General features: G+C 46.3%; 1 protein-coding gene across 3 annotated transcripts in view; it reads right to left on the bottom strand.

The window, feature by feature from the left end:
• The window catches only part of DVL3 (dishevelled segment polarity protein 3), a 49,018-nt gene that overhangs the window by 19,777 nt on the left and 9,987 nt on the right, over positions 1 to 19,254 (bottom strand). For all 3 annotated transcript variants that reach the window (XM_081910984.1, XM_081910983.1, XM_081910982.1), the window contains exon 2: positions 1,748 to 1,817. In XM_081910984.1, the coding sequence (XP_081767110.1) occupies positions 1,748 to 1,817 (70 nt within the window). The remainder of the gene's footprint in view (positions 1 to 1,747; positions 1,818 to 19,254) is intronic.

Here is a 19,254-nt window from a genome sequence, read left to right as displayed (position 1 = left end):
CATTCTATGGCTGCTGCAAAAGGAGGCTCACAGAAGATATCTGGATGTGTCTGAAAATAAATACTAAAAGAGGCTGCTAAAGACACTGCTTCATTACACAGCAGCTGTTTTACAGCGTATCCAACATTCAGAAATCAGTTTTACACGTTCACTCCTATCAAACCTACCAAGCAGCCTGTGACTTTAGAGGTTTTAATTTAGAACGTCTTGATTTGTTTAGCAGATTGCTAGTTTAGCATTAGACCTAACTAGGATAGATGTTTACATTCCACTGGCAAACACTGAAAGAGAATTTAGAGGAGCTGGGAGATTAGCAGTGGTATGAGATCTTTCCCATTATGAAAACGGGTACTGGCCTAGTTTCAGCATTTTAATTTACGTTAGTGTTGGTAAACGAACCAGGAAAATTAGCCAGGATCCTTTCTTCTAATGGTTTATAAAATGAGGAATGATTGTTTGAACCAAGGTTTCCCAAACTTGGATCTGCAGTTGTTTTTGGACTACAGTTCCCATCATCCCGGAGCACTATTCCTGCTAGCTAGGGATGATGGGAGTTGTAGTCCAACAACAGCTGCAAACCCAAGTTTGGGAAACACTGGTCTGAACCATGCTGCACTTACATATTACTAAGGTCTTGATTAATTTTAATTCAAATTGATTGAAGCATGTCCCCAAACACAATAACTTGCCCAACTTTTCTATCAGTGGCATACAACTGAATTGTTTTGATGACTAAATACCAAAGATCCATCTACTTCCAGCAACAATCAGTCAGTTCATGAGGATGCACTGGAGCTTATCCAATATCCAGCCATGGAAGGAAAAGAAGAGATTGCCACTTGCCACCTGCTTCCTTCCTCTTTCATGCCAAGGCTGCCATCTCATGCGCCCTTGCTTCAGTGTATGTTCCACTGAACGGAAGGGGACTTACCTTTGAGTAGATATACATAAGAAAGTTTTACATTGCTAGGTTCTTACCCACTGGGTTAGGAGTCCAAAGGAATCAAAAAATGGGTTTTATGGATTGTGTCCTGCTTGATGAAGTGCTCCAGAGCCTAGAATGTGATCCCCAACCCTCCTTACTCTGAGGTGGTCCACCTGGTTTCAGCTGAACATGTGCAAAATTAAGACATTCACTGGAAGGAACTACCTTGCAAAAACCTTTTAAGGGATAGAGGGGGGAGGATAAAAAGCCCTGGCTCCTCTCACATCAAGGTATAAGCAGGGCAAGTGAAGACAGAACAGGGAATTGCTTCAGCTTAGGACTACCGGGAAGACTTGGACATGCACACAGCCACTAACTCTCACATTCTTTCACCTTCCAAGTTTTAAGGCTTCTGCTGCCTTCCTCTCCAATGGTTGAGCTGAGCTCCTAGCCCAGTGTGGTATAAAGTGCTCAAACCGGCAGTAGACAAGCTGTGTTTGCCTTTCTTTTTCCTAGGCAAGGCTGCTGCTGCTACTCCTTTGCGGCCAGTTGGGCAAGGTGGAATAGAGCATGCTCAGTTTTAAATGGAAACGGAGAAGGTGCTGGGTGGGTAGAGGCCAGAGAACCAAAGATGAGGAGGCCACGTAGGCACAGTAAACCTGAGAATTAGGCATTGCAGTTACAGGCCCTGTGAGGAGGGGCACCTCAGCTAATTGGATTCCAATATGTCACTTGAAGCAGCTGCTTAACCTGCCCACATGGTAAAGCCACTCCTGTACACGGCTGCCTGGAAAAAGAAACCCAGTCAAGAATCCAGCTTACCCAAGACACCACGCGGCCGTTGAAACAGGGAAGCTTTGCATTGTCGTCTGAGATTTCTTCCTTCACAACGCTGCAAAAAGAAGAGAGAGACAGATGTCAAAGTACAGGTCAGCACATGTGGTCAAAAAATAACAGAGCTGGCAGCCTGATTCCAGGGCAAAAAACCCCAGAAGAACTTGGACTGCCATGATAATAAAACCTGAGGATGTTTCTTAAGAGGCAGAGATTGGGCATGATACATCAATGCATCTCAATTCTACATCCTAAGCCCTACCTACCCAACCAAGACAGCTCAAATCCAACCAGAAACATCTGTACTTCCTAATCTGCTTATTTCTCAGGTCATATTTGTGGATCTGTCAACTTGCAGCTAAGCCCTCTCCAATTTCTGGTTCTTATTTATTTCTATAAAAGGAAGTGTGTGTGTGTTTAACAGTTCATTTGTCCCTTAGAGAGCCCTGTGAAGCGAAGCAAGATTGAGATGTAGAGACGTGTCTAGGCTGCCTGGAAAACTACATGACTAAGCATGAATCTGCATGGGAATCCTTCTTAAAAGAAAGACAGGGGGAAGAACAAGGCTGTTTTGCACAATGACAGGTGAAAACATTGTTCACTTTAAAATGATAAATCAAAGTAAGCCACATTATCCTGTCAGGTCTCAATATTTCAATTGATGTTTTATTCTGAGGAAGAGAACTGATCCCCTTTCTATTGCTGGCTCCTAGACTACACTCAACATCTTACCACAAGGGTATTTTAAGGTATGAAAGACAGACTATAACGTAACATATCCGGAAGACAGAAGTCAAAGGGGACATGGTGGGATGGTCCCAATCCTGTACAAAGGAAAACTGGGTTCTGTAACCTGCATAAACTATGGGGAGCCATTATTATATTGCATTGCCAAGACTAATGTTTCCTTTTTTAAAAAAATATAGCAGAGATTCCTTAGAACACAAGCCTACTTGGAGCAAATGATATGAAAGAAAATCTATAGTTGCTGGCTAAATGGAGTGAACCTATAGATTAGGGGTCAGTAAAGTTTTTCAGCAGGCGGCTGGTCCACTGTCTCTCAGACCTTGTGGGGGGCCCGACTATATTTGGACCTGATCCGGCCCACAGACCTTAGTTTGCCGAGGCATGCTATAGATGCAACATTTGTGAACAAGAAGGGGCTATTGTCTTCCGTTCCGCCAGAGTATCGATGCCTCCAGATCAGAGCGGCAGGGATTCTGGGGCACTCAGCTCTCAGAGGCCCCTTTGAGGACAGAAGGGAACAGGTGTGAGCAACATCTGGCCTTGAATCTGGCAAGCGGCAAAAGGTCTTTGGACTGGCCAGGCATAACTTAAAGACAAGGAGCCTGACCGTCTGCTGTTGCCTGGCCAACAGAGAGGAGCTGTCTGATTGCTGCCCCCCTTGCCCTCCTTTAGTCCTCCAGCAACTGGCCTCAGGCATCCTTGGCTGGTGAAGATGATTTAGAGGCACATGGGCTTAACCTTCCCCTGGCACACAGCAAAACAAGAGCTATTTGACAAAAGGCCTTTAAAAGCTTAAGATTGAAATCTTTAGCTGACTCTTATTTAAATCGCTTTATTTCCATCCCAGCAAAGAACATGTAGCAACATGTTTGAGCATCCTGGGGCATAAGACAAGGCACAAATATGGCCTTTTCTCCTCAATTTACACAGAGTCTAAGCTCCATAAATGAAAGCAATTGTGCGTGCAGGCTGAACAGAGGCTGAGATATCCCCACCGCAAAACCCTCCTCACTTATGGAAGGCCATATGTTCCTGCCAAAATGAGACAGACTTTGAAGTCGCTTCACCAGATGGAACCATGCAAGAAAGTACCATCATTTGGGTCAACGCCTTGGTGGGGTGGAGGGTGCAGAGAAGGCAGCCCACAGGGGTCAGCTCAAACGCTGTGTTACTGTTAGGAGAGGCCCCATCTTTTTAAAAAGGGGAGTCAATCACTTTCATATTTGGAAATCCTATGTTCTTCAGGCAAAATACCTCTGAATGTGCCATGATCAACTAAGCCCACTTCTGCTGAGAAAAATGTATTCACGCCAAACAAAATCCTCAGAAGCTCAGCTTTCTGAATGTTGGGTTTCTAGTCCTCATGGTTGCCTAAAAGGCTGAGAAACTTGAATGAGGCACAATGTGGCTTCTACTAGTTGGGGTGGTGACTAGTCCCACCCTTCATAAATCCACTGGCTATTCTGGTCACACAAGAATCCTTGGCTTTCTGGCCAGACCTTGAGTTCTGTAAAAAAACGGACTCAAGTAACTTCATGCACAAGATGAAGAAAATCTGTAAAGCACAAAGATTATTTGAAAAATGGCCACCTATATGGAGAACCTCTCATTCATCTTCAACTTTCCCGGTGCTCCAAAGAACCATACATTAAAATGGGTTTGGAAAATGTGAAAGCTGAGCTTTAAAGGCCCGTAGGCCTACAGCACGGGAGGAAAGGAGGGTTAGAAATTACGTTGGGACACAGCGTAAGTCTGGACAGGCTATTACCATCATATAACTATAGTGTTTAAAAGCAAGAAGATGAGGCCAAGGAATAAACCCTACACAAATCCAAAGTGGGGCCCCTAAGATGGTTGAATGGCGCCTAGTACACTGTCTCCTTCCGGCAACACCTGCAGCCAAGCTGGTGCCAAACATATTGCTTTCCTTTCCTTTGGACCAAATCAGTGAGCCCGTGTGTATTTGTGTTGTCGTTCTGGCAGCCTAGGGCCTCCATACACTCTGCCCAGGCTTGCATCCCTGGGAGGTCACTTCGGTGCTCCCAGTGCAGCCATTTGGCTTCACCCCCACAAGCACACTCCATTGTCTCTCGAGGTAGACAGGTGCCAACAACAACTAGTTCCTACTGAGCCAAATTCAGGTTCTTGTATTAATTTACAAGGCCCTTAACGACTTGGGTTCAAGGATACCTTAGGGACTGATGGATGCCTTATATCCCTGCCCAATCACAGAGCTCTTGAGAGGAATTACTGTGAGTAGTCTTACACGACTCAGTTCCACCAGGAGTGTTCAATATTGTGGGCTCAATTCAGTGTCACTCAGTCCCAGCTGAGATCAGACAGGACCCTTTCAGGCACTTGGTGAAGACATGTTTGTTTCAGCGGGCATGTTAAGTATCTTTTCTCATTTTATGATTAGCTTTGGAGGTGCACTCCTCTTGCATGCCTCCTGTATCCACTTAGGAACTGGGGTAATAAGATGAAGTCAGAAACTCTTGGTGCTTCTTCCAGTTGTGGAACTCCTCTGCAGGCAGGATTTTTCTGCCCGTTTCAAAACATGGACAGAAAATTGCAGGAGGCAAATAGGGTTTTCCATCCTAATTAACTCTGCCCCACCCAGACGACGCCTTCTGTCCCTACTTTATACATCAAAGGAACCTGCTCCTTGAAGCCCTGAAGGCTCAGATGCACTCATTTAATCTGAATGGAGTCTTTTAAAGTGACACCATTTCCCACATCTTCTGCACCAACCAACCAGCTAGCTGTGTCTTACTGAGATGCAGGGAGAAGAGGTTCAAAGAGCTCCAGAAGGCTCTGTGCCAAGAAACTGAACTGCAAGCCAGTGGGCAACCCCTTACTCACAAAACCAGGAGTGCAATCTGCAGAGCACCAAGGGACCACCTTGACACAGGATCATAACACTAGGTGAAAGAGGCTTATGGATGCTCAGGTTTTTTAAATTTATCACCTGCATGCAGGTCCTTTTGTGGAAAGGGCCATAGCTCAGTGGTACAGCACCTGCTATGCTTGCAGAACATCTCAGGTGCAATCACCAGCATCCCCAGATAGGGCTGGGAAGACCCCCTGCCTGACACCCAAGAGGGCTGCTGCCAGTCAAAAAAGTCAACACTGAACAAGACAGACTAACAGTCTGACTCAATATACATTTTGGTGGCAGGCACTGTGACAACAGAGTCAGAACAGAACCTACTGAAGAAGCTGGCAACCCAAAGATTGTCATTTTCATTTGCAGGAGGATCTAGTCCTCATGGATGGGGGGAAATGGAATAAAAACATGTGGGTTATATCAGTCAAACTGCAATGCATGACCTGTTTAATTTTTAGTTCCATTATGCTGAACATGTTGCTTCTACATTAACTGCAATTCATGGAAGCATTCCGGATGCTCAGGTTTTTTTTGTTTCTTTCTCCCACACACTTGGATCACATGCACCCAGACTCAGATCACCCTTACTGTGTTCAATGGGATCTACTTGAAGGTTAAGAATACATATGGTCTGCGACTTACATTTTTCAAGAGAGATGTATCAATGCTGGAAGCCCTTCCCATCTGTCATGAGTCCCCTGGAAGAGTGGTCAGACCCCAAGGGAAAATGGGAGTTAGACCTGGAGGAGAGTCCCAGGGGGTCGGGGTAACAGATTCCAACCCCTGAAAAGATGTCTGTTCCGAGGGAGGGTTCCAGGAGGTTGGGGGGATGGAGACCTGTCAGTGCAAATCACTTGATGCCGTGCTGCCAGCTACAAAAGTCTGTTATTTTGTTTGCTGTATCCTAGCTTGGCAGTTAATTCACAGAAATGGCTAACCTTCAAATATTCTTACTTGTCTGCACACACACCTAACTATATTTAATTACTTGTAGCCTGTAAGAAAAAACAAATAATGGGGAGGAGAACGACCTTTTGTAAAGCTTGACTGCCTAGAAGTGTGTTTTACTCACACCGAAAACTGAAATTGCTCTGAGGATAATAAGAGGCTACAATGACCATTAGGGAACACATTAGTGACATGTTTTCTACCTCTGCATGTAGTAATTAAGATAGTTAAAATGTTGTGACTAGACAGGATTATATTGTGGCTGCAATAAGCCTTTCACCACCCTCTGTATCTTACCCCACAAATATGGCTGCAAAGTGAACTCTTGTTCAAATCCAGCCCCAAAAATGGCCTGAAGGTGCTTGCTGCTGTTCCATCACAGATGCTAAGCAGATCTGAGGCTGGCCAATAACAGAGTGGGAGACCAGGAGTTCACCACCTTTACACTGAGATCCATAAAGGGAAAAAGGGCAATGCAGGAATGCAACAAATCAGTGGGTGGGTGTTGGTGCTTTAACTAAGCCCTGCACACACTCAGTTTCCTTGCATGTAAATGCTGACAGCTTCTAGAACAGCTCTGACTGGCCAGCTAAACCAGATGAGGGGAGCCAATGGGTCTCAAACCCTCAGTGAATTAGGGACTTCCCCTGCATGCAAAGATAGGCTCTGATGGATTGAGCAGATGAGACCAGTAGTGGATCCAACGGTCAAGAAGGCGGTTTCTACATGTGGTCTAGAGGGATATGGGGGCAGATGGAGTTTGTGTACCTAGGAGAAGGAAAACTCTGATCCTAGACCTCTGCTGCCTTGCAGGATCTCTTCGGGAGAAGAAAAGTCTAAAGTGTAAACCCATACACAAATCCAGAGTCCCTAAGACGGTGGGATGGCGCCTTGTACGCCTCCTTCCAACAACACCTGCAGCCAAGCTGGGGCCAAAGGTATTGCTCTGCTTTCCTTTGGATCACACTAGCGAGGCTCTTGAGAGTCCCATGGACTGCAAGAAGATCAAACCTCTCCATTCTCAAGGAAATCAGCCCTGAGTGCTCACTGGAAGGACAGATCCTGAAGCTGAGGCTCCAAGACTTTGGCCACCTCATGAGAAGAGAAGACTCCCTGGAAAAGACCCTGATGTTGGGAAAGATGGAGGGCACAAGGAGAAGGGGACGACAGAGGACGAGATGGTGGGACAGTGTTCTCGAAGCTACAAACATGAGTCTGACCAAACTGCGGGAGGCAGTGAAGACAGAAGTGCCTGGCGTGCTCTGGTCCATGGGGTCACGAAGAGTCGGACACGACCAAACAACTAAACAACAACAAAAGTGAGGCCGAGAGGGGGGTCTTGTCTTCTGGGCAGCCCAGGATTTGCATGCACACTGCCCAGGCCTACACCCTGGGGAAGACACTTCAGTGCTGCTAACACAGGTTTGACTTCACCACTAGAGGCGTATTCCATTGTCTCTTGAGACAGATGTATGCCAACAAAGTTCAGTTAATTCCCAGGAGTCGGTGTAGTAAAAGGGATTTCAGACTGTCCCATGCAAGTTTGTCTGGCCAGAATGCAGAGCGGGGGGGGGGGAGGGAGGGTAGTAGCCGTGCTCCTCAGACACCGAGGGCTTAGCGGGTATCAAGGCAGAACCATTCCTCAAGTAGGCAGCTAAATAGAGCACCTCTGCACCCCTCTATTTGCTTTGCACCCCTCTAGTCCCAGCCTAAGAAAAAGGGTTGACAAATTGGGCCTGGCTCTGGTTTAATAGCAGGCAAATGCTCTTGCCAAAAAGGAACTGAGGCTGTGGAATGTGCTTTGTGAGCAAAACTGCTCATTCCTGGAAAAGCCTCAACTCAGCAGGAGGGCAGGAAGGGCCGAGGGAGGAGAGAGAAAAGAGAAAAGAACAGAGTTGAGCTTCTTCAGCCCCACACCTAGAAGCATTATCACAAAAAGCTGCCTAACCACTAGCCCCATAATGCCAACAATACTGCAATTTCAGAAGAAGAAAAGGGAAAATAGAAACACCTGGTTTGGAAATAACATTCAACTGGTTATCAACAAATGGGGTGGTTTTTAAGTTTTATTCAAAATAGACTCACCGAAACATAGCTAAGTTAGGTTCATTATTTCCAGTAAGTCTACTTTGAGTAAAACTTTGAATACTACCAACTTGCTTATTTCCATTGTTTCTCCAGAGCGCAAAACTCAGACTTTCTTCATGCAAAACGGCACAGACAATAATTCCTTTAATGTGGCAGCCCCAGCATTCTGGAATTCCCTATCCACTAGCACTAGGCAGATGACATCGTAACACTGTGACGCCTGCTGAAACTTTTCTGATTCAGTGGGCATATCCAGACACATGATTTAGTCATATCTCTTTTAACATTTGTTTAATGTTTTGCTATGTTTATTGTATTTAAATGTTCCAAACATGATTTTATTTTTAATGGTAATGTTCTTTCACAGATTTAGGAGGAATGGTAGGATATGACTTTAACAAATAAAACAAAACAAATGGTAGAACATGAGACTCTTAATCTCAGGGTCATGGGTTTGAGCCCCACATTGGGCGTAAGGTTTCTGCATTACAGGGGGTGGACTAGATAGGTGACCATTGTGGTCCCTTCCAACTCTACAATTCTATCAACTTGCCAGAAAGATGTAGGCTGGCCTTGGTTATCTGCTGCAACCAGCTTCAAAGCCACATTCCCGGATCTTGCCAAGTGTTTTTGTGAAGCAACATCAAGAGTTTTCAGCTCCAGCCTAGGAATTCCACTCCAGATCTCCCTTGACCATTCAGCTACAGCTTTGTTTCCTCTTTGTCTTACAAAGTCATTTATTTCACTGGTCAATGAGTAACAGCTGTGGCAGACTGCACCGTCCTTGCCTCCATCAACAGAAACAACAAATTGCAATGACATCCACACCAGTTGCATCTTTCAGTGGGTGCTCTCCCCCAAAAAGCGGCTACAGCTGTGTGCCACATCATGTGATCCTCGAACTATTCCCCACTCCCCTTTAGCTCCCATCACAGGGCCAGGCCACAGAACATCAAAAGCTTGTGCACTGGCCATCTTGGTTACAGGATGCCAACAGAATGATACAACAGAAAAACAGGTCCATATATATATTTAACTCACAGAGACATGTGTCCCAACCCTTCAAGGGAGACCTCCCTTTGCAGCCTATGAGGATATGCAGCCGAATGTACACTGTAGTACACATCTGGCTTGATGGGTGTCCCTGATCCATTCAAAGAGATGCATGTCCCTACCTAGGCCAACCACTATATGCAATATAAAAGCACAATTCAAGCTAATGCGGGGCTGTTATGCTGAAATATATATATATTACTTCAATGAATTTAAACAGTTCTGTTATTATGCTAACCTATGCAAATGTAATTGTATTTATAACTGATGTTTAATACAAGGCAGCTGGTTAAAAGTATTCTAGCCAGTTGCCAACCAATGGTACTTGAGAGACCGCTGTGGTGTTGCTGCTCATAGGCACATGGTTATCAAACCTGAAGGTGAAAGGTTCTATCAACTGAAAGTGACATCTTCTGTATCAAATCTCATCTCTCAAGTTGTTAGGCACCTACTAAATCTAAATTCTTTCAGGCCAGGGCAAGCAATCAATGACACAGGCATGCCCCTCTACAAAACTGCTCATATCCACTTCTAAATGGATCTTCTAAGCCAACTATAAAGCAACAAAAAGAAGCAACAAGCAGGAGAAGCCAATGAGACCAAGAAGCTCATTGGACAGATGGATGCTTGTCTGTCAAGTAAGATCTAGTTGAGATTCCTGCATTGCAGGGGGCTGTACTAATAATAATAATAATTTTTTATTTATACCCCGCCCTCCCCAGCCAAGGCCGGGCTCAGAGCGGCTTACAAGCAATAATAAAAAGAAGTTGAATGATTACAACTTAAAAACAAAATTAAAATACAACATTAAAATATTACAACATTAAAATAAAATGTAGCCTCAACGCAGGAGGAGAAGGAAAGAAAAAAGAAAGAGAGGGAGGGAATCAAATTGGCTCCAAGCCAAAGGCCAGGCGGAACAACTCTGTCTTACAGGCCCTGCGGAAAGAAATCAGATCCTGCAGAGCCCTGGTCTCATGAGGCAGAGCGTTCCACCAGGTCGGAGCCAGAGTTGAAAAGGCCCTGGCTCTGATTGAAGCCAATCTAACTTCCTTAGGGCCCGGGACCACTAGGGTGTTGCTATTTATGGACCTTGAGGCTCTCCGTGGGGCATACCGGGAGAGGCGGTCTCGTAGGTACGAGGGTCCTAGGCCGTGAAGGGCTTTAAAGGTCAAAAGCAGCACCTTAAATCTGACCCTGTACTCTACCGGGAGCCAGTGCAGCTTGAAAAGCACTGGGTGAATATGCTCCCATGGCAGAGCCCCCGTGAGGAGCCTCGCTGCAGCATTCTGCACCCGCTGGAGTTTCTGGGACAGCTTCAAGAGCAGCCCCGCGTAGAGCGAATTACAGTAGTCGAGCCTGGAGATGACCATCGCATGAAGTACAAAGTATGTTTCAGCAAAGAAACAAAGGCAAGCTAAAATAGGACAGAGAAGTTTCCCAGCACAGGCAATATGGCCTTCTGGCAGCTATCCTCTCTCTGCAACGGGATTTTTCTTGCGTGGCACCTTGGCCTATCAAGCTCATCCCAAAGCCTGCAAGGACCACATAAGCCCTCTCCCTGCTACAACTAGAAAAGTGACAACAGCTACGAGCTACTGAAATTCCCCAATAAAAGATATTAATTTTTCTCCTTTTTGGGGGGCTACCTCTCTACTTGAACTGGGGCTTCACTTGAAGCCTGAAGTGCAGCTGGAGAAAGGTCCTGCTCTGTTGACCGGACCAGGACAGAAGGATCCTAACATTTATACACATTCCGGCCCAATCTGAATGCTTTATCCTCCCAGCTAATAGCAGAGGGTCATGTTGCATACGGCCATTCCCTTCTGCCCCTGAACAGGGCTCTGAGGACTAAATACACACACAAGTCTCATTATCTCCCTCCATACTACATCTCGTCCAACTTCACAGTCAGAGGCTCCCAGCTCTTGTTCTGACACACACAGACACCCTCAAGAAATAGGGTGTTGCCCTTCTTCCTCTCCAAAATATTGAACCGGCTAGAAGTTGAAATCAACCCTGAATCATAGAAATGCAAGCTGACAAAAGCATAGCATACAGAGCTTTCGCTTGGACTCTTCCTTCCCTCTAAAGATTTTTTTGGACAAGAAGTTGGCCACATTTCAGCTTTCAGAAGGGTAGATGTTTCTTACAAAGTCAATAAGCAGCAGCTAGTTTGGAGGCTCCCAACCCCACAGGACAGCGTAGTGCCAGATCAAGAATGTGAAATGAATTTGCAGGCGTCTCAAAATAGTAACTGCAGCTCGAGAGTAAAAACTGACAAGTTATGAGTGAAAACTCTTTTGCCAAATGTGCGTGCCCTGGTGTGCTACATTGCTTGGGGCTTTGCCACTCCAAATATAGGCCCCACACATGACATTCAAATTTCATTGCCGAGTGCAGTGTGGATGAAATTTGCCTATGAAGTGGGTAGGACCCACCGGGGCTACACAGAATATTTAATTTTTAGACAGACCCACGTAATTTTGATGCCAAGCCCTATCTACACTGCTCAAAGGGGACCTGCAGAAGCAAAGGCTAAGATAAAATGTCAGAAGTAAATTCTGAGAAGCTAGTTATCATCGCACACCCCTCCCCTGCCCAGCTACTTAGCTCCCTGGGCTGGGGCGTGTGGCTTAAGACAACTGGCAATTAGTCTTAAGGCCTCAAGCCAAGCTCTTGCAATTGCCAAAGTGACTTGCTGCTCACAAGCAGCCAGTGGGGTTTTTCCATATGTTGCTACAGCTCCATCACACATCTGGACTCAATTTAAGGGGGAAAGCTGTGGCTTAATGCAAGGCCAACATGTTGCTTCTCTGCTAAGGCTTGCACAGATCACTGTCAAAAGGGCAATGCACTCATCCTATCTCCTGTAGGCACAATAGCCTGAATACATGAAGTAATGGAAGTTAATATCTAGGCCCTTATGTATATGGACTTGTAGAACCATGATATATAAAAAAACTAACATTTCACACACATCAAGAGAAACTTGCCTTCTGCTTGTTAATTTATTACAATGCCTGCCTTTTGTTCAGCAGTTGGTACTGAGCCTTCATGCATTTGGGGCACTGCAGGCGTGCTGCCATCATGTGGACAGTGTGGCAGTGGAGCTGCCAGGGGGCACAACAACAGGAGCAGCGAGTGAGGGGACCCACCCTTCACTCTTAATTGCAGGAGTGACTAATGACTATAGGGGTTTAAAGAGAACATATGATATGCCAACTACAGGGTTTTGAAGGAAGTAGACGAGTAAGTTCAGGAAAACAAATCTGAAAAGAACTTTTGGCCAGAAATTGACACGGTAGACAGTAAAGTGCTGCGTGCTACAGATACCTAAAAATGAAGGCAAGTCCAGGCTCCATTGAAAGCTCTAAAGGTAAAGGTAAAGGGACCCCTGACCATCAGGTCCAGTCGCGGACGACTCTGGGGTTGCGGCGCTCATCTCGCTTTATTGGCCAAGGGAGCCAGCATACAGCTTCTGGGTCATGTGGCCAGCATGACTAAGTCACTTCTGGTGAACCAGAGCAGCACACGGAAACGCCGTTTACCTTCCCGCTGGAGCGGTACCTATTTATCTACTTGCACCTCGTGCTTTTGAACTGCTAGCTTGACAGGAACAGGGACCGAGCAATGGGAGCTCACCCCGTTGCAGGGATTCGAACCGCCGAACTTCTGATCGGCAAGTCCTAGGCTCTGTGGTTTAACCCACAGTGCTACCCGTGTCCCCATTGAAAGCTTTAGAGATGGGCAAATAGCACTACCTGGAGTAGCATCACCCCAAGCATCAGACGTGAGTGGAAGTTGGCAGAAACTGGTAAATGTGGTAATGCTTTAGCATGCAGACAGTGCTCTGTGCATATGGGGTCACTCTGCATGCTTACCCTAAAAGACAATCTGCAAACAGAGCCAGAGACCAAGTAGCCAGACCATGCTTCTCACAACTAGATTATCTAGTACACAGGACTTGCAAGCAGCTAGCAAGATCTGAGGACCATGGAAAGTCACACCTGGAAGACAGTGGGAGTTAAGCACTGGAATCTAAGGGGTGTTACCTAGCCTAGCCAGGCTTTTCCCTTTCTTGTGGGAGAAGATGCTGCTATCAGAGGTAAGCAACAGGCAGGATGAGTCAGTTGACACACAATGACAAACACTCAATTCAACATGCTTTTTCTGCCCCCACCCCAGTCCAAGTGATGATCTCACCCAGCACAAAGGAAGCACCGTGTGCTGCATCATTTTGAGCACTGTCAGCTATTTCCTTAATTACGAGGGAATTAGGCCGTGAACAGCAATGGGGCAGCTCAGAAGCTGCCTTGAATCACAGGGTCCATTGTGCGGAAGACACAGCAGACATATTGTTGGCTGAGGAGAGAACAGTTTGATGCTGCACAGCTGCAGGACTTTAGTCTTTGGTCAGCAATCGCCCAGGCACCGGAAATATTCTGAGAGAAAGCAGAAGTACTGTAAAAGGTTTAAGGAAAAGGAAACCTTTGGTTAGATATGTTGAGGAAGAGAGGTGGCAGAGGAAAGACTTGCCAGAAAGGAGTACATCCATGTACAAGTTTGATTAGAAAACTCAAAAGGATGGATTCACAACCCAAGCCATGGTTTGAACATCCAATAGTTCAGAGATGCTTGCATGCTTTCTTTTTCCATCAGCTCAGCACTCGAGGCAACTGCCCTAACTACTGTTCGTCAACTCGGACATCACACCAACCCATAGTTTACAGGAAGACTTTAAACCATGATTCCTAGTTTCGGTTTCTTGGCCAATCACAAGGCTTATCGGCAGTTAAACTCAATTGTCTCATTATGAGAAAATTCCAAGCCTTGTGTATTATACTTCAATAAAGCTCTTTGACTAAGGTTACCAGAGTTTTTTCAATGAATCTGGTGACACTATAAATGAATAATTTTTTAAAATAAAAAAGGGGGAAAGTTATTTAAAAAATAAAGACGTAATCTCTTCTGTGGTCTCCTCTGTTGCACGGCCTTCCTCTTGGAAGCACTAGCTTCTTGGCCTTTCTTGGAGCACTAGCCATGCTTCCCCCCTCCCTCCCTTCCTCCCTCTCCCTCCTTGCACTGCGATCCCCTACAGGCTTACTCAGGAGTAAGCGTAAGCGGAAACCCCCTCCTCCTGCTGCTGCCCTGCCCCTCTGTCTGGGCGACTCCTGCTCAGGAATCGTCTGGCGGCCGCCCATCTGTGCCGGCATGCCCTGTCAGCGGGTCAGGGGCAGAGCCAGTGACGAGCGAGCGGGAGGAGGGGCGCTTGGGCCGGATCAGCTCATCTCCTGCTCGCATCTCGTCCGCGATGGCCAAAGACGAGCTGCCCAACAAGCTGAGCCACCGCTTGCAAGTCGAGGAGCACAATGGCGAAGCGGAGCAGCAGCTGCAGCTGCCCAAACACCACCTGGTGGCTGAGCCGGAGCCCGAGCTGCAGGTCTTGGACTGCGGTGCCGACAGCGAGCTGAGCACCAAGTCACAGTGGCGCACCTAGATCAACAACTCCGAGCAGCTCTTGCCCGCCGGTGGCGCCCAGCACCGCATCTTCAGCCCCTACACCAAGTCCCCATATGATGTGTCTTGTGCGCAACACATCATATGGGGACTTCCAGCAAGGCAAAATGGTGGGCGCCATGGCAGCTGGTAGCTCCTGAAGCCACCCAGAACCAACTGCGCTACCAGACTGGCTCCTGGCTGCTGAGACTGCCACTGCTGCTGCCACGTTTCCTGGGGACATTAGATGAAATCCGGGGACATTCCGGGGATGGAATTTTCCGAAGACAAATTTGCAAATCCAGGGACTGTCCCCGGAAAATAGGGACATCTGGTAACCCTATCTTTGACACAATAATGCTGACAGAGAAGCCCTCTCAGCAGTGAACAACAGAGGCCCTCAAAGAGGTGCCAGATATCTCCTTCTGGGAAGCTGAAATTTACTCTCCATTTGCATCAGGTGTTCGCATTCTAAATGGCAACCGGATCTGAACAAAGTCCTAATAAATAAATCTTAAAAGATGCATCAGCAGATCAAACAAATTGCTGCTATAGCTTCGTTTTTAGCCTAAGACAGGCGAGTTCAGGCTAAACCAGAAAACCATGCAAGTCCTCTTCTCCAAGTAGCCAGAGGGGGAGGATGACTCACTGTTTTAACAAGACCTGACCTGGCACAGGGTCTTCTGGCAATTCTTCATAGGTTAAGATGCTGCCAACTGTGCAGATTTGGTCTAGATGGTTCCCTCAAAAACCACCAAAATGTACAGAATCTGAGGCCATTCTTTTCAGAAATGGAAAATGCCCTGCATCAGTAAAACACAGTAAAGCACTGTGCTCCTCAAGTTAAATGTGAATGTCCGTTATTCAGGGAACAGCCATTACATTGCATCACAGAGACCTCTGAGCGACTTTGCAGCTCACTAGTTTTTTAACCTGGTGTTAAGTGTTGCACTGAAAGCAGCATTAAAAAAAAAACATTAAAACAACCTTCCACTGCTCTCTTCCATAAGAGCTTTACAAGTGTTGCATAGTTCATGCATTTAAATATTAATAAAAGCAGCAACGGCAACGAGCTATCTACCAGTTTACAGAAACCTATCTAAACAAGAGGTGTGTTGTAAGCCTATGGTGCTGAAATAGGTATGAAAAGAAGGAGAACAAGCTTTTGATAGTGGAACTCTAGGAAATGTACTACAAAATGGTCCAGGGAAACTTGGGGACTATATTTATTTATTTGCAATGGCTGCAAAAATTTCCCAAATAAAACTATAGGCTTCCTTTCCCCCAAGTAAAGGTGGATGAATTCTTTCAGGTATTACTTGCCATCAAGTCCCATGGGGTGGGGGTGGGGATCAGTAGTTATTTACACAGTGCCAAAGTCCAGCCCATTTCATAAGCAAAACAGCAGGTCGTTGCTCCAAGGAAGCTACACACTAATTTTGTTGGGAGCAGGGGTTGAGACCACAGAAGGGAGAGGTAAGGGTAACAATGGACAAATGTGCACATAAGGTAAAGGTAAAGGGACCCCTGACCATTAGGTGCAGTCGTGGCCGACTCTGGGGTTGCGGCGTTCATCTCACTTTACTGGCCGAGGGAGCCAGCATACAGCTTCCGAGTCATGTGGCCAGCATGACTAAGCCGCTTCTGGCTTACGTTCCCGCCGGAGTGGTATCTATTTATCTACTTGCACTCTGATGTACTTTCAAATTGCTAGGTTGGCAGGAGCAGGGACCAAGCAACGGGAGCTCACCCCGTTGCAGGGATTTGAACCACCAACCTTCTGATCGTCAAGTCCTAGGCTCTGTGGTTTAACCCACAGCGCCACATACTCAGGCTTAAATTCAGTTGGAGGACAAAATGGTTTTAGGGAGAAAGTGGAGTTGTGGGGATATTTTGAAAGGAGAGAGAAAAAACATGGTATCACATCATTCTGCACCAAAAGAACAGACAAAATGCGCCTCAGTGGACAATAGGCGAACCAAGGTAATTCAAGGGCAGAACATTCCTGGCTCTTTTAAGGAGCCAGACGACAATATCTGGGTGGAGCCAGCAAGTCAGTGCCTGGAGCTCAGAAGCAAGGCAGCCCTGCCACTCAACCAGATGAGCAACAATGGAAATTAATAAAGCAAACAAGCCACACAGCACATCCAAAGCTTGCAAATAGTGTCCTCACATTCTCTCTTGGCCCTCCACAAAACCCACTTCAAGTGACAGAGGCAGCCATCATCAGCCAAGGGGCTCCTGCAAACTGTCAACAATAGCAAGAAATGTCAACTTGGGATACAAATGGCTAGCAGTTCACAAGGCAGGGGAAGGTGGAACATCATTTGAGGACTGCAATTTATTAGGAGATCCATCCTCTATTTGGAAAATGTCTCTGCTAGGAGGACAGGGGTTCCTGGCACTGATTTCAAACAGGACATACAATAAAAATAAATCAATTTGCTGCTCTGCCCACGTCAACACGTTTCCCCCATGCACATGTGTGCGAGAGGAGGCTGCCAAATACCAGCAGCGTCTGGCTGACACACTGGGAATTCCAGCAGCGCTTTCTTTGTTCTCTCCTCTGCGAAGTCCCGCAAAGCTCAGCCTTGAACCCATCCCGTGAAAGATGGGTGATAATTAAGCAGCCCTGGCTTAGTCATCAGACCAGCAATTACTTGGGATACTAATTTTCACTCACCAGCTGAGACCAGGGAATCTCTCGGAACTTAAAATTGGAAACACCAGCTGCAAAAAGAGATGCAAGAATCAGGAGGGGAAAGCAGCTATCTCATCGCTGTGTCACACTAACAGAAAGACCGCTTGCTTCTCTGTTAAGGGAAGGGTTGCAGCTAGCAGTAGAGTGTTTACTTTGCAAGTAAATCCCTAGCCAGGCATTCTCAAATAGGAGTAAAGGGGGGGCAGTTAGGGCCATACCTGTTTTAGAGCTGAGATGGTGAGCTTGCAACACAGGGTTCCTGTTGTCCTTTGCTGAAACTGGAGCCAGGTGTGCAGCAGTTCGAAGGTGCCGCTTTGCTGAACAGGTACGGGCAAGAAGACCAGGCTCCTGGCATTTATACCAGGCCTAGCGACCCAGAGGCTTCAGACTGCCTGCCAGCTGCCGGGCTGATGTTTACTTTATAAAATAGCACTGGCACAATGTTGTTCTTTCATTTTTCCCATCCTTCCGCCACATATTGTTCCCTCTGCTCCCACATTTTATTCTCATTTTATGATAGAGACAGTGATGGTCCCAAATGAGTTCAGCGAGCCTCAGGGCTCAATGGAGACAAACCCAAGCCTTCCTTGTTGAAATTCCATACTCTGGCTGTTACAACTCACTCTACTCCTATCCTTAATTCACAAGGTTCCTCTTCAAACTCGAGTCCTCATCTCTTTTGATCTGGGCATCATGATGGGAGTAGAGCACAGACAGAGAGAGCAGGGTGACTGAGGGGGCCCCAATGGAGTTTGGATTTGATATCCCACTTTATCACTACCCGAAGGAGTCTCAAAGCAGCTAACATTCTCCTTTCCCTTCCTCCCCCACAACAAACACTCTGTGAGCTGAGTGGGGCTGAGAGACTTCAAAGTAGTGTGACTAGCCCAAGTTCACCCAGCAGCTGCATGTGGAGGAGCGGAAACGCAAACCCGGTTCACCAGATTACGAGTCCACCACTCTTAACCACTACACCACACTGGCTCTACACCACACTGGAGTACTACTGCTGGGCAGTAAGGGAGATGGACCCTCAACAACCAAGTCTGGGGTGAAGTGGGTATCAACTATGGCCCCTCACACAAGTCGGTGGAAAGAATCCTACACCATTTACTTTCATGGAGAAGACAAATGGTGTCCATCCCAATGCCTTACCTGGCATCCCAAGGCAATGTGTTCATAAGTGAGGGCCACATTCAGCACACACAGCTACCTGGAGAACTGGAATTCCAAGATGATCTCTCCAGGTTAGATGAATGTGCAACAGCACATCAAGTAAATCAACAGGAAGACTTTGGGCTGAGTGGATGTTTCCCCTCTGAAGATGATAGTGATTTGTTATTTATTGTATTTCTATACAATCCTTCATCCGAGGATCACAGGGTGGTTTACAGTATAAAACCACAAACATACATAATATAATAAAAAACAACTCCTGTTTTTCTGTTGCTGTGATTTTCTTTAGCATCGTGGTTTTAATGTATGGTTTCAATGAATTGAACATTCTTTTAAAATGTGACTGCTTATGTAACCCTCTCTGGGACCATAAAGTGAGGGGCAGGTTATATTTAT

This window comes from Podarcis melisellensis (genome assembly GCF_964234715.1).
Source record: "Podarcis melisellensis genome assembly, chromosome: 5".
Classification (NCBI taxonomy): Eukaryota; Metazoa; Chordata; class Lepidosauria; order Squamata; family Lacertidae; genus Podarcis; species Podarcis melisellensis.
Note: the sequence above shows the minus strand (reverse complement) of the source record. Positions and strands in the feature narration are given on the sequence as shown.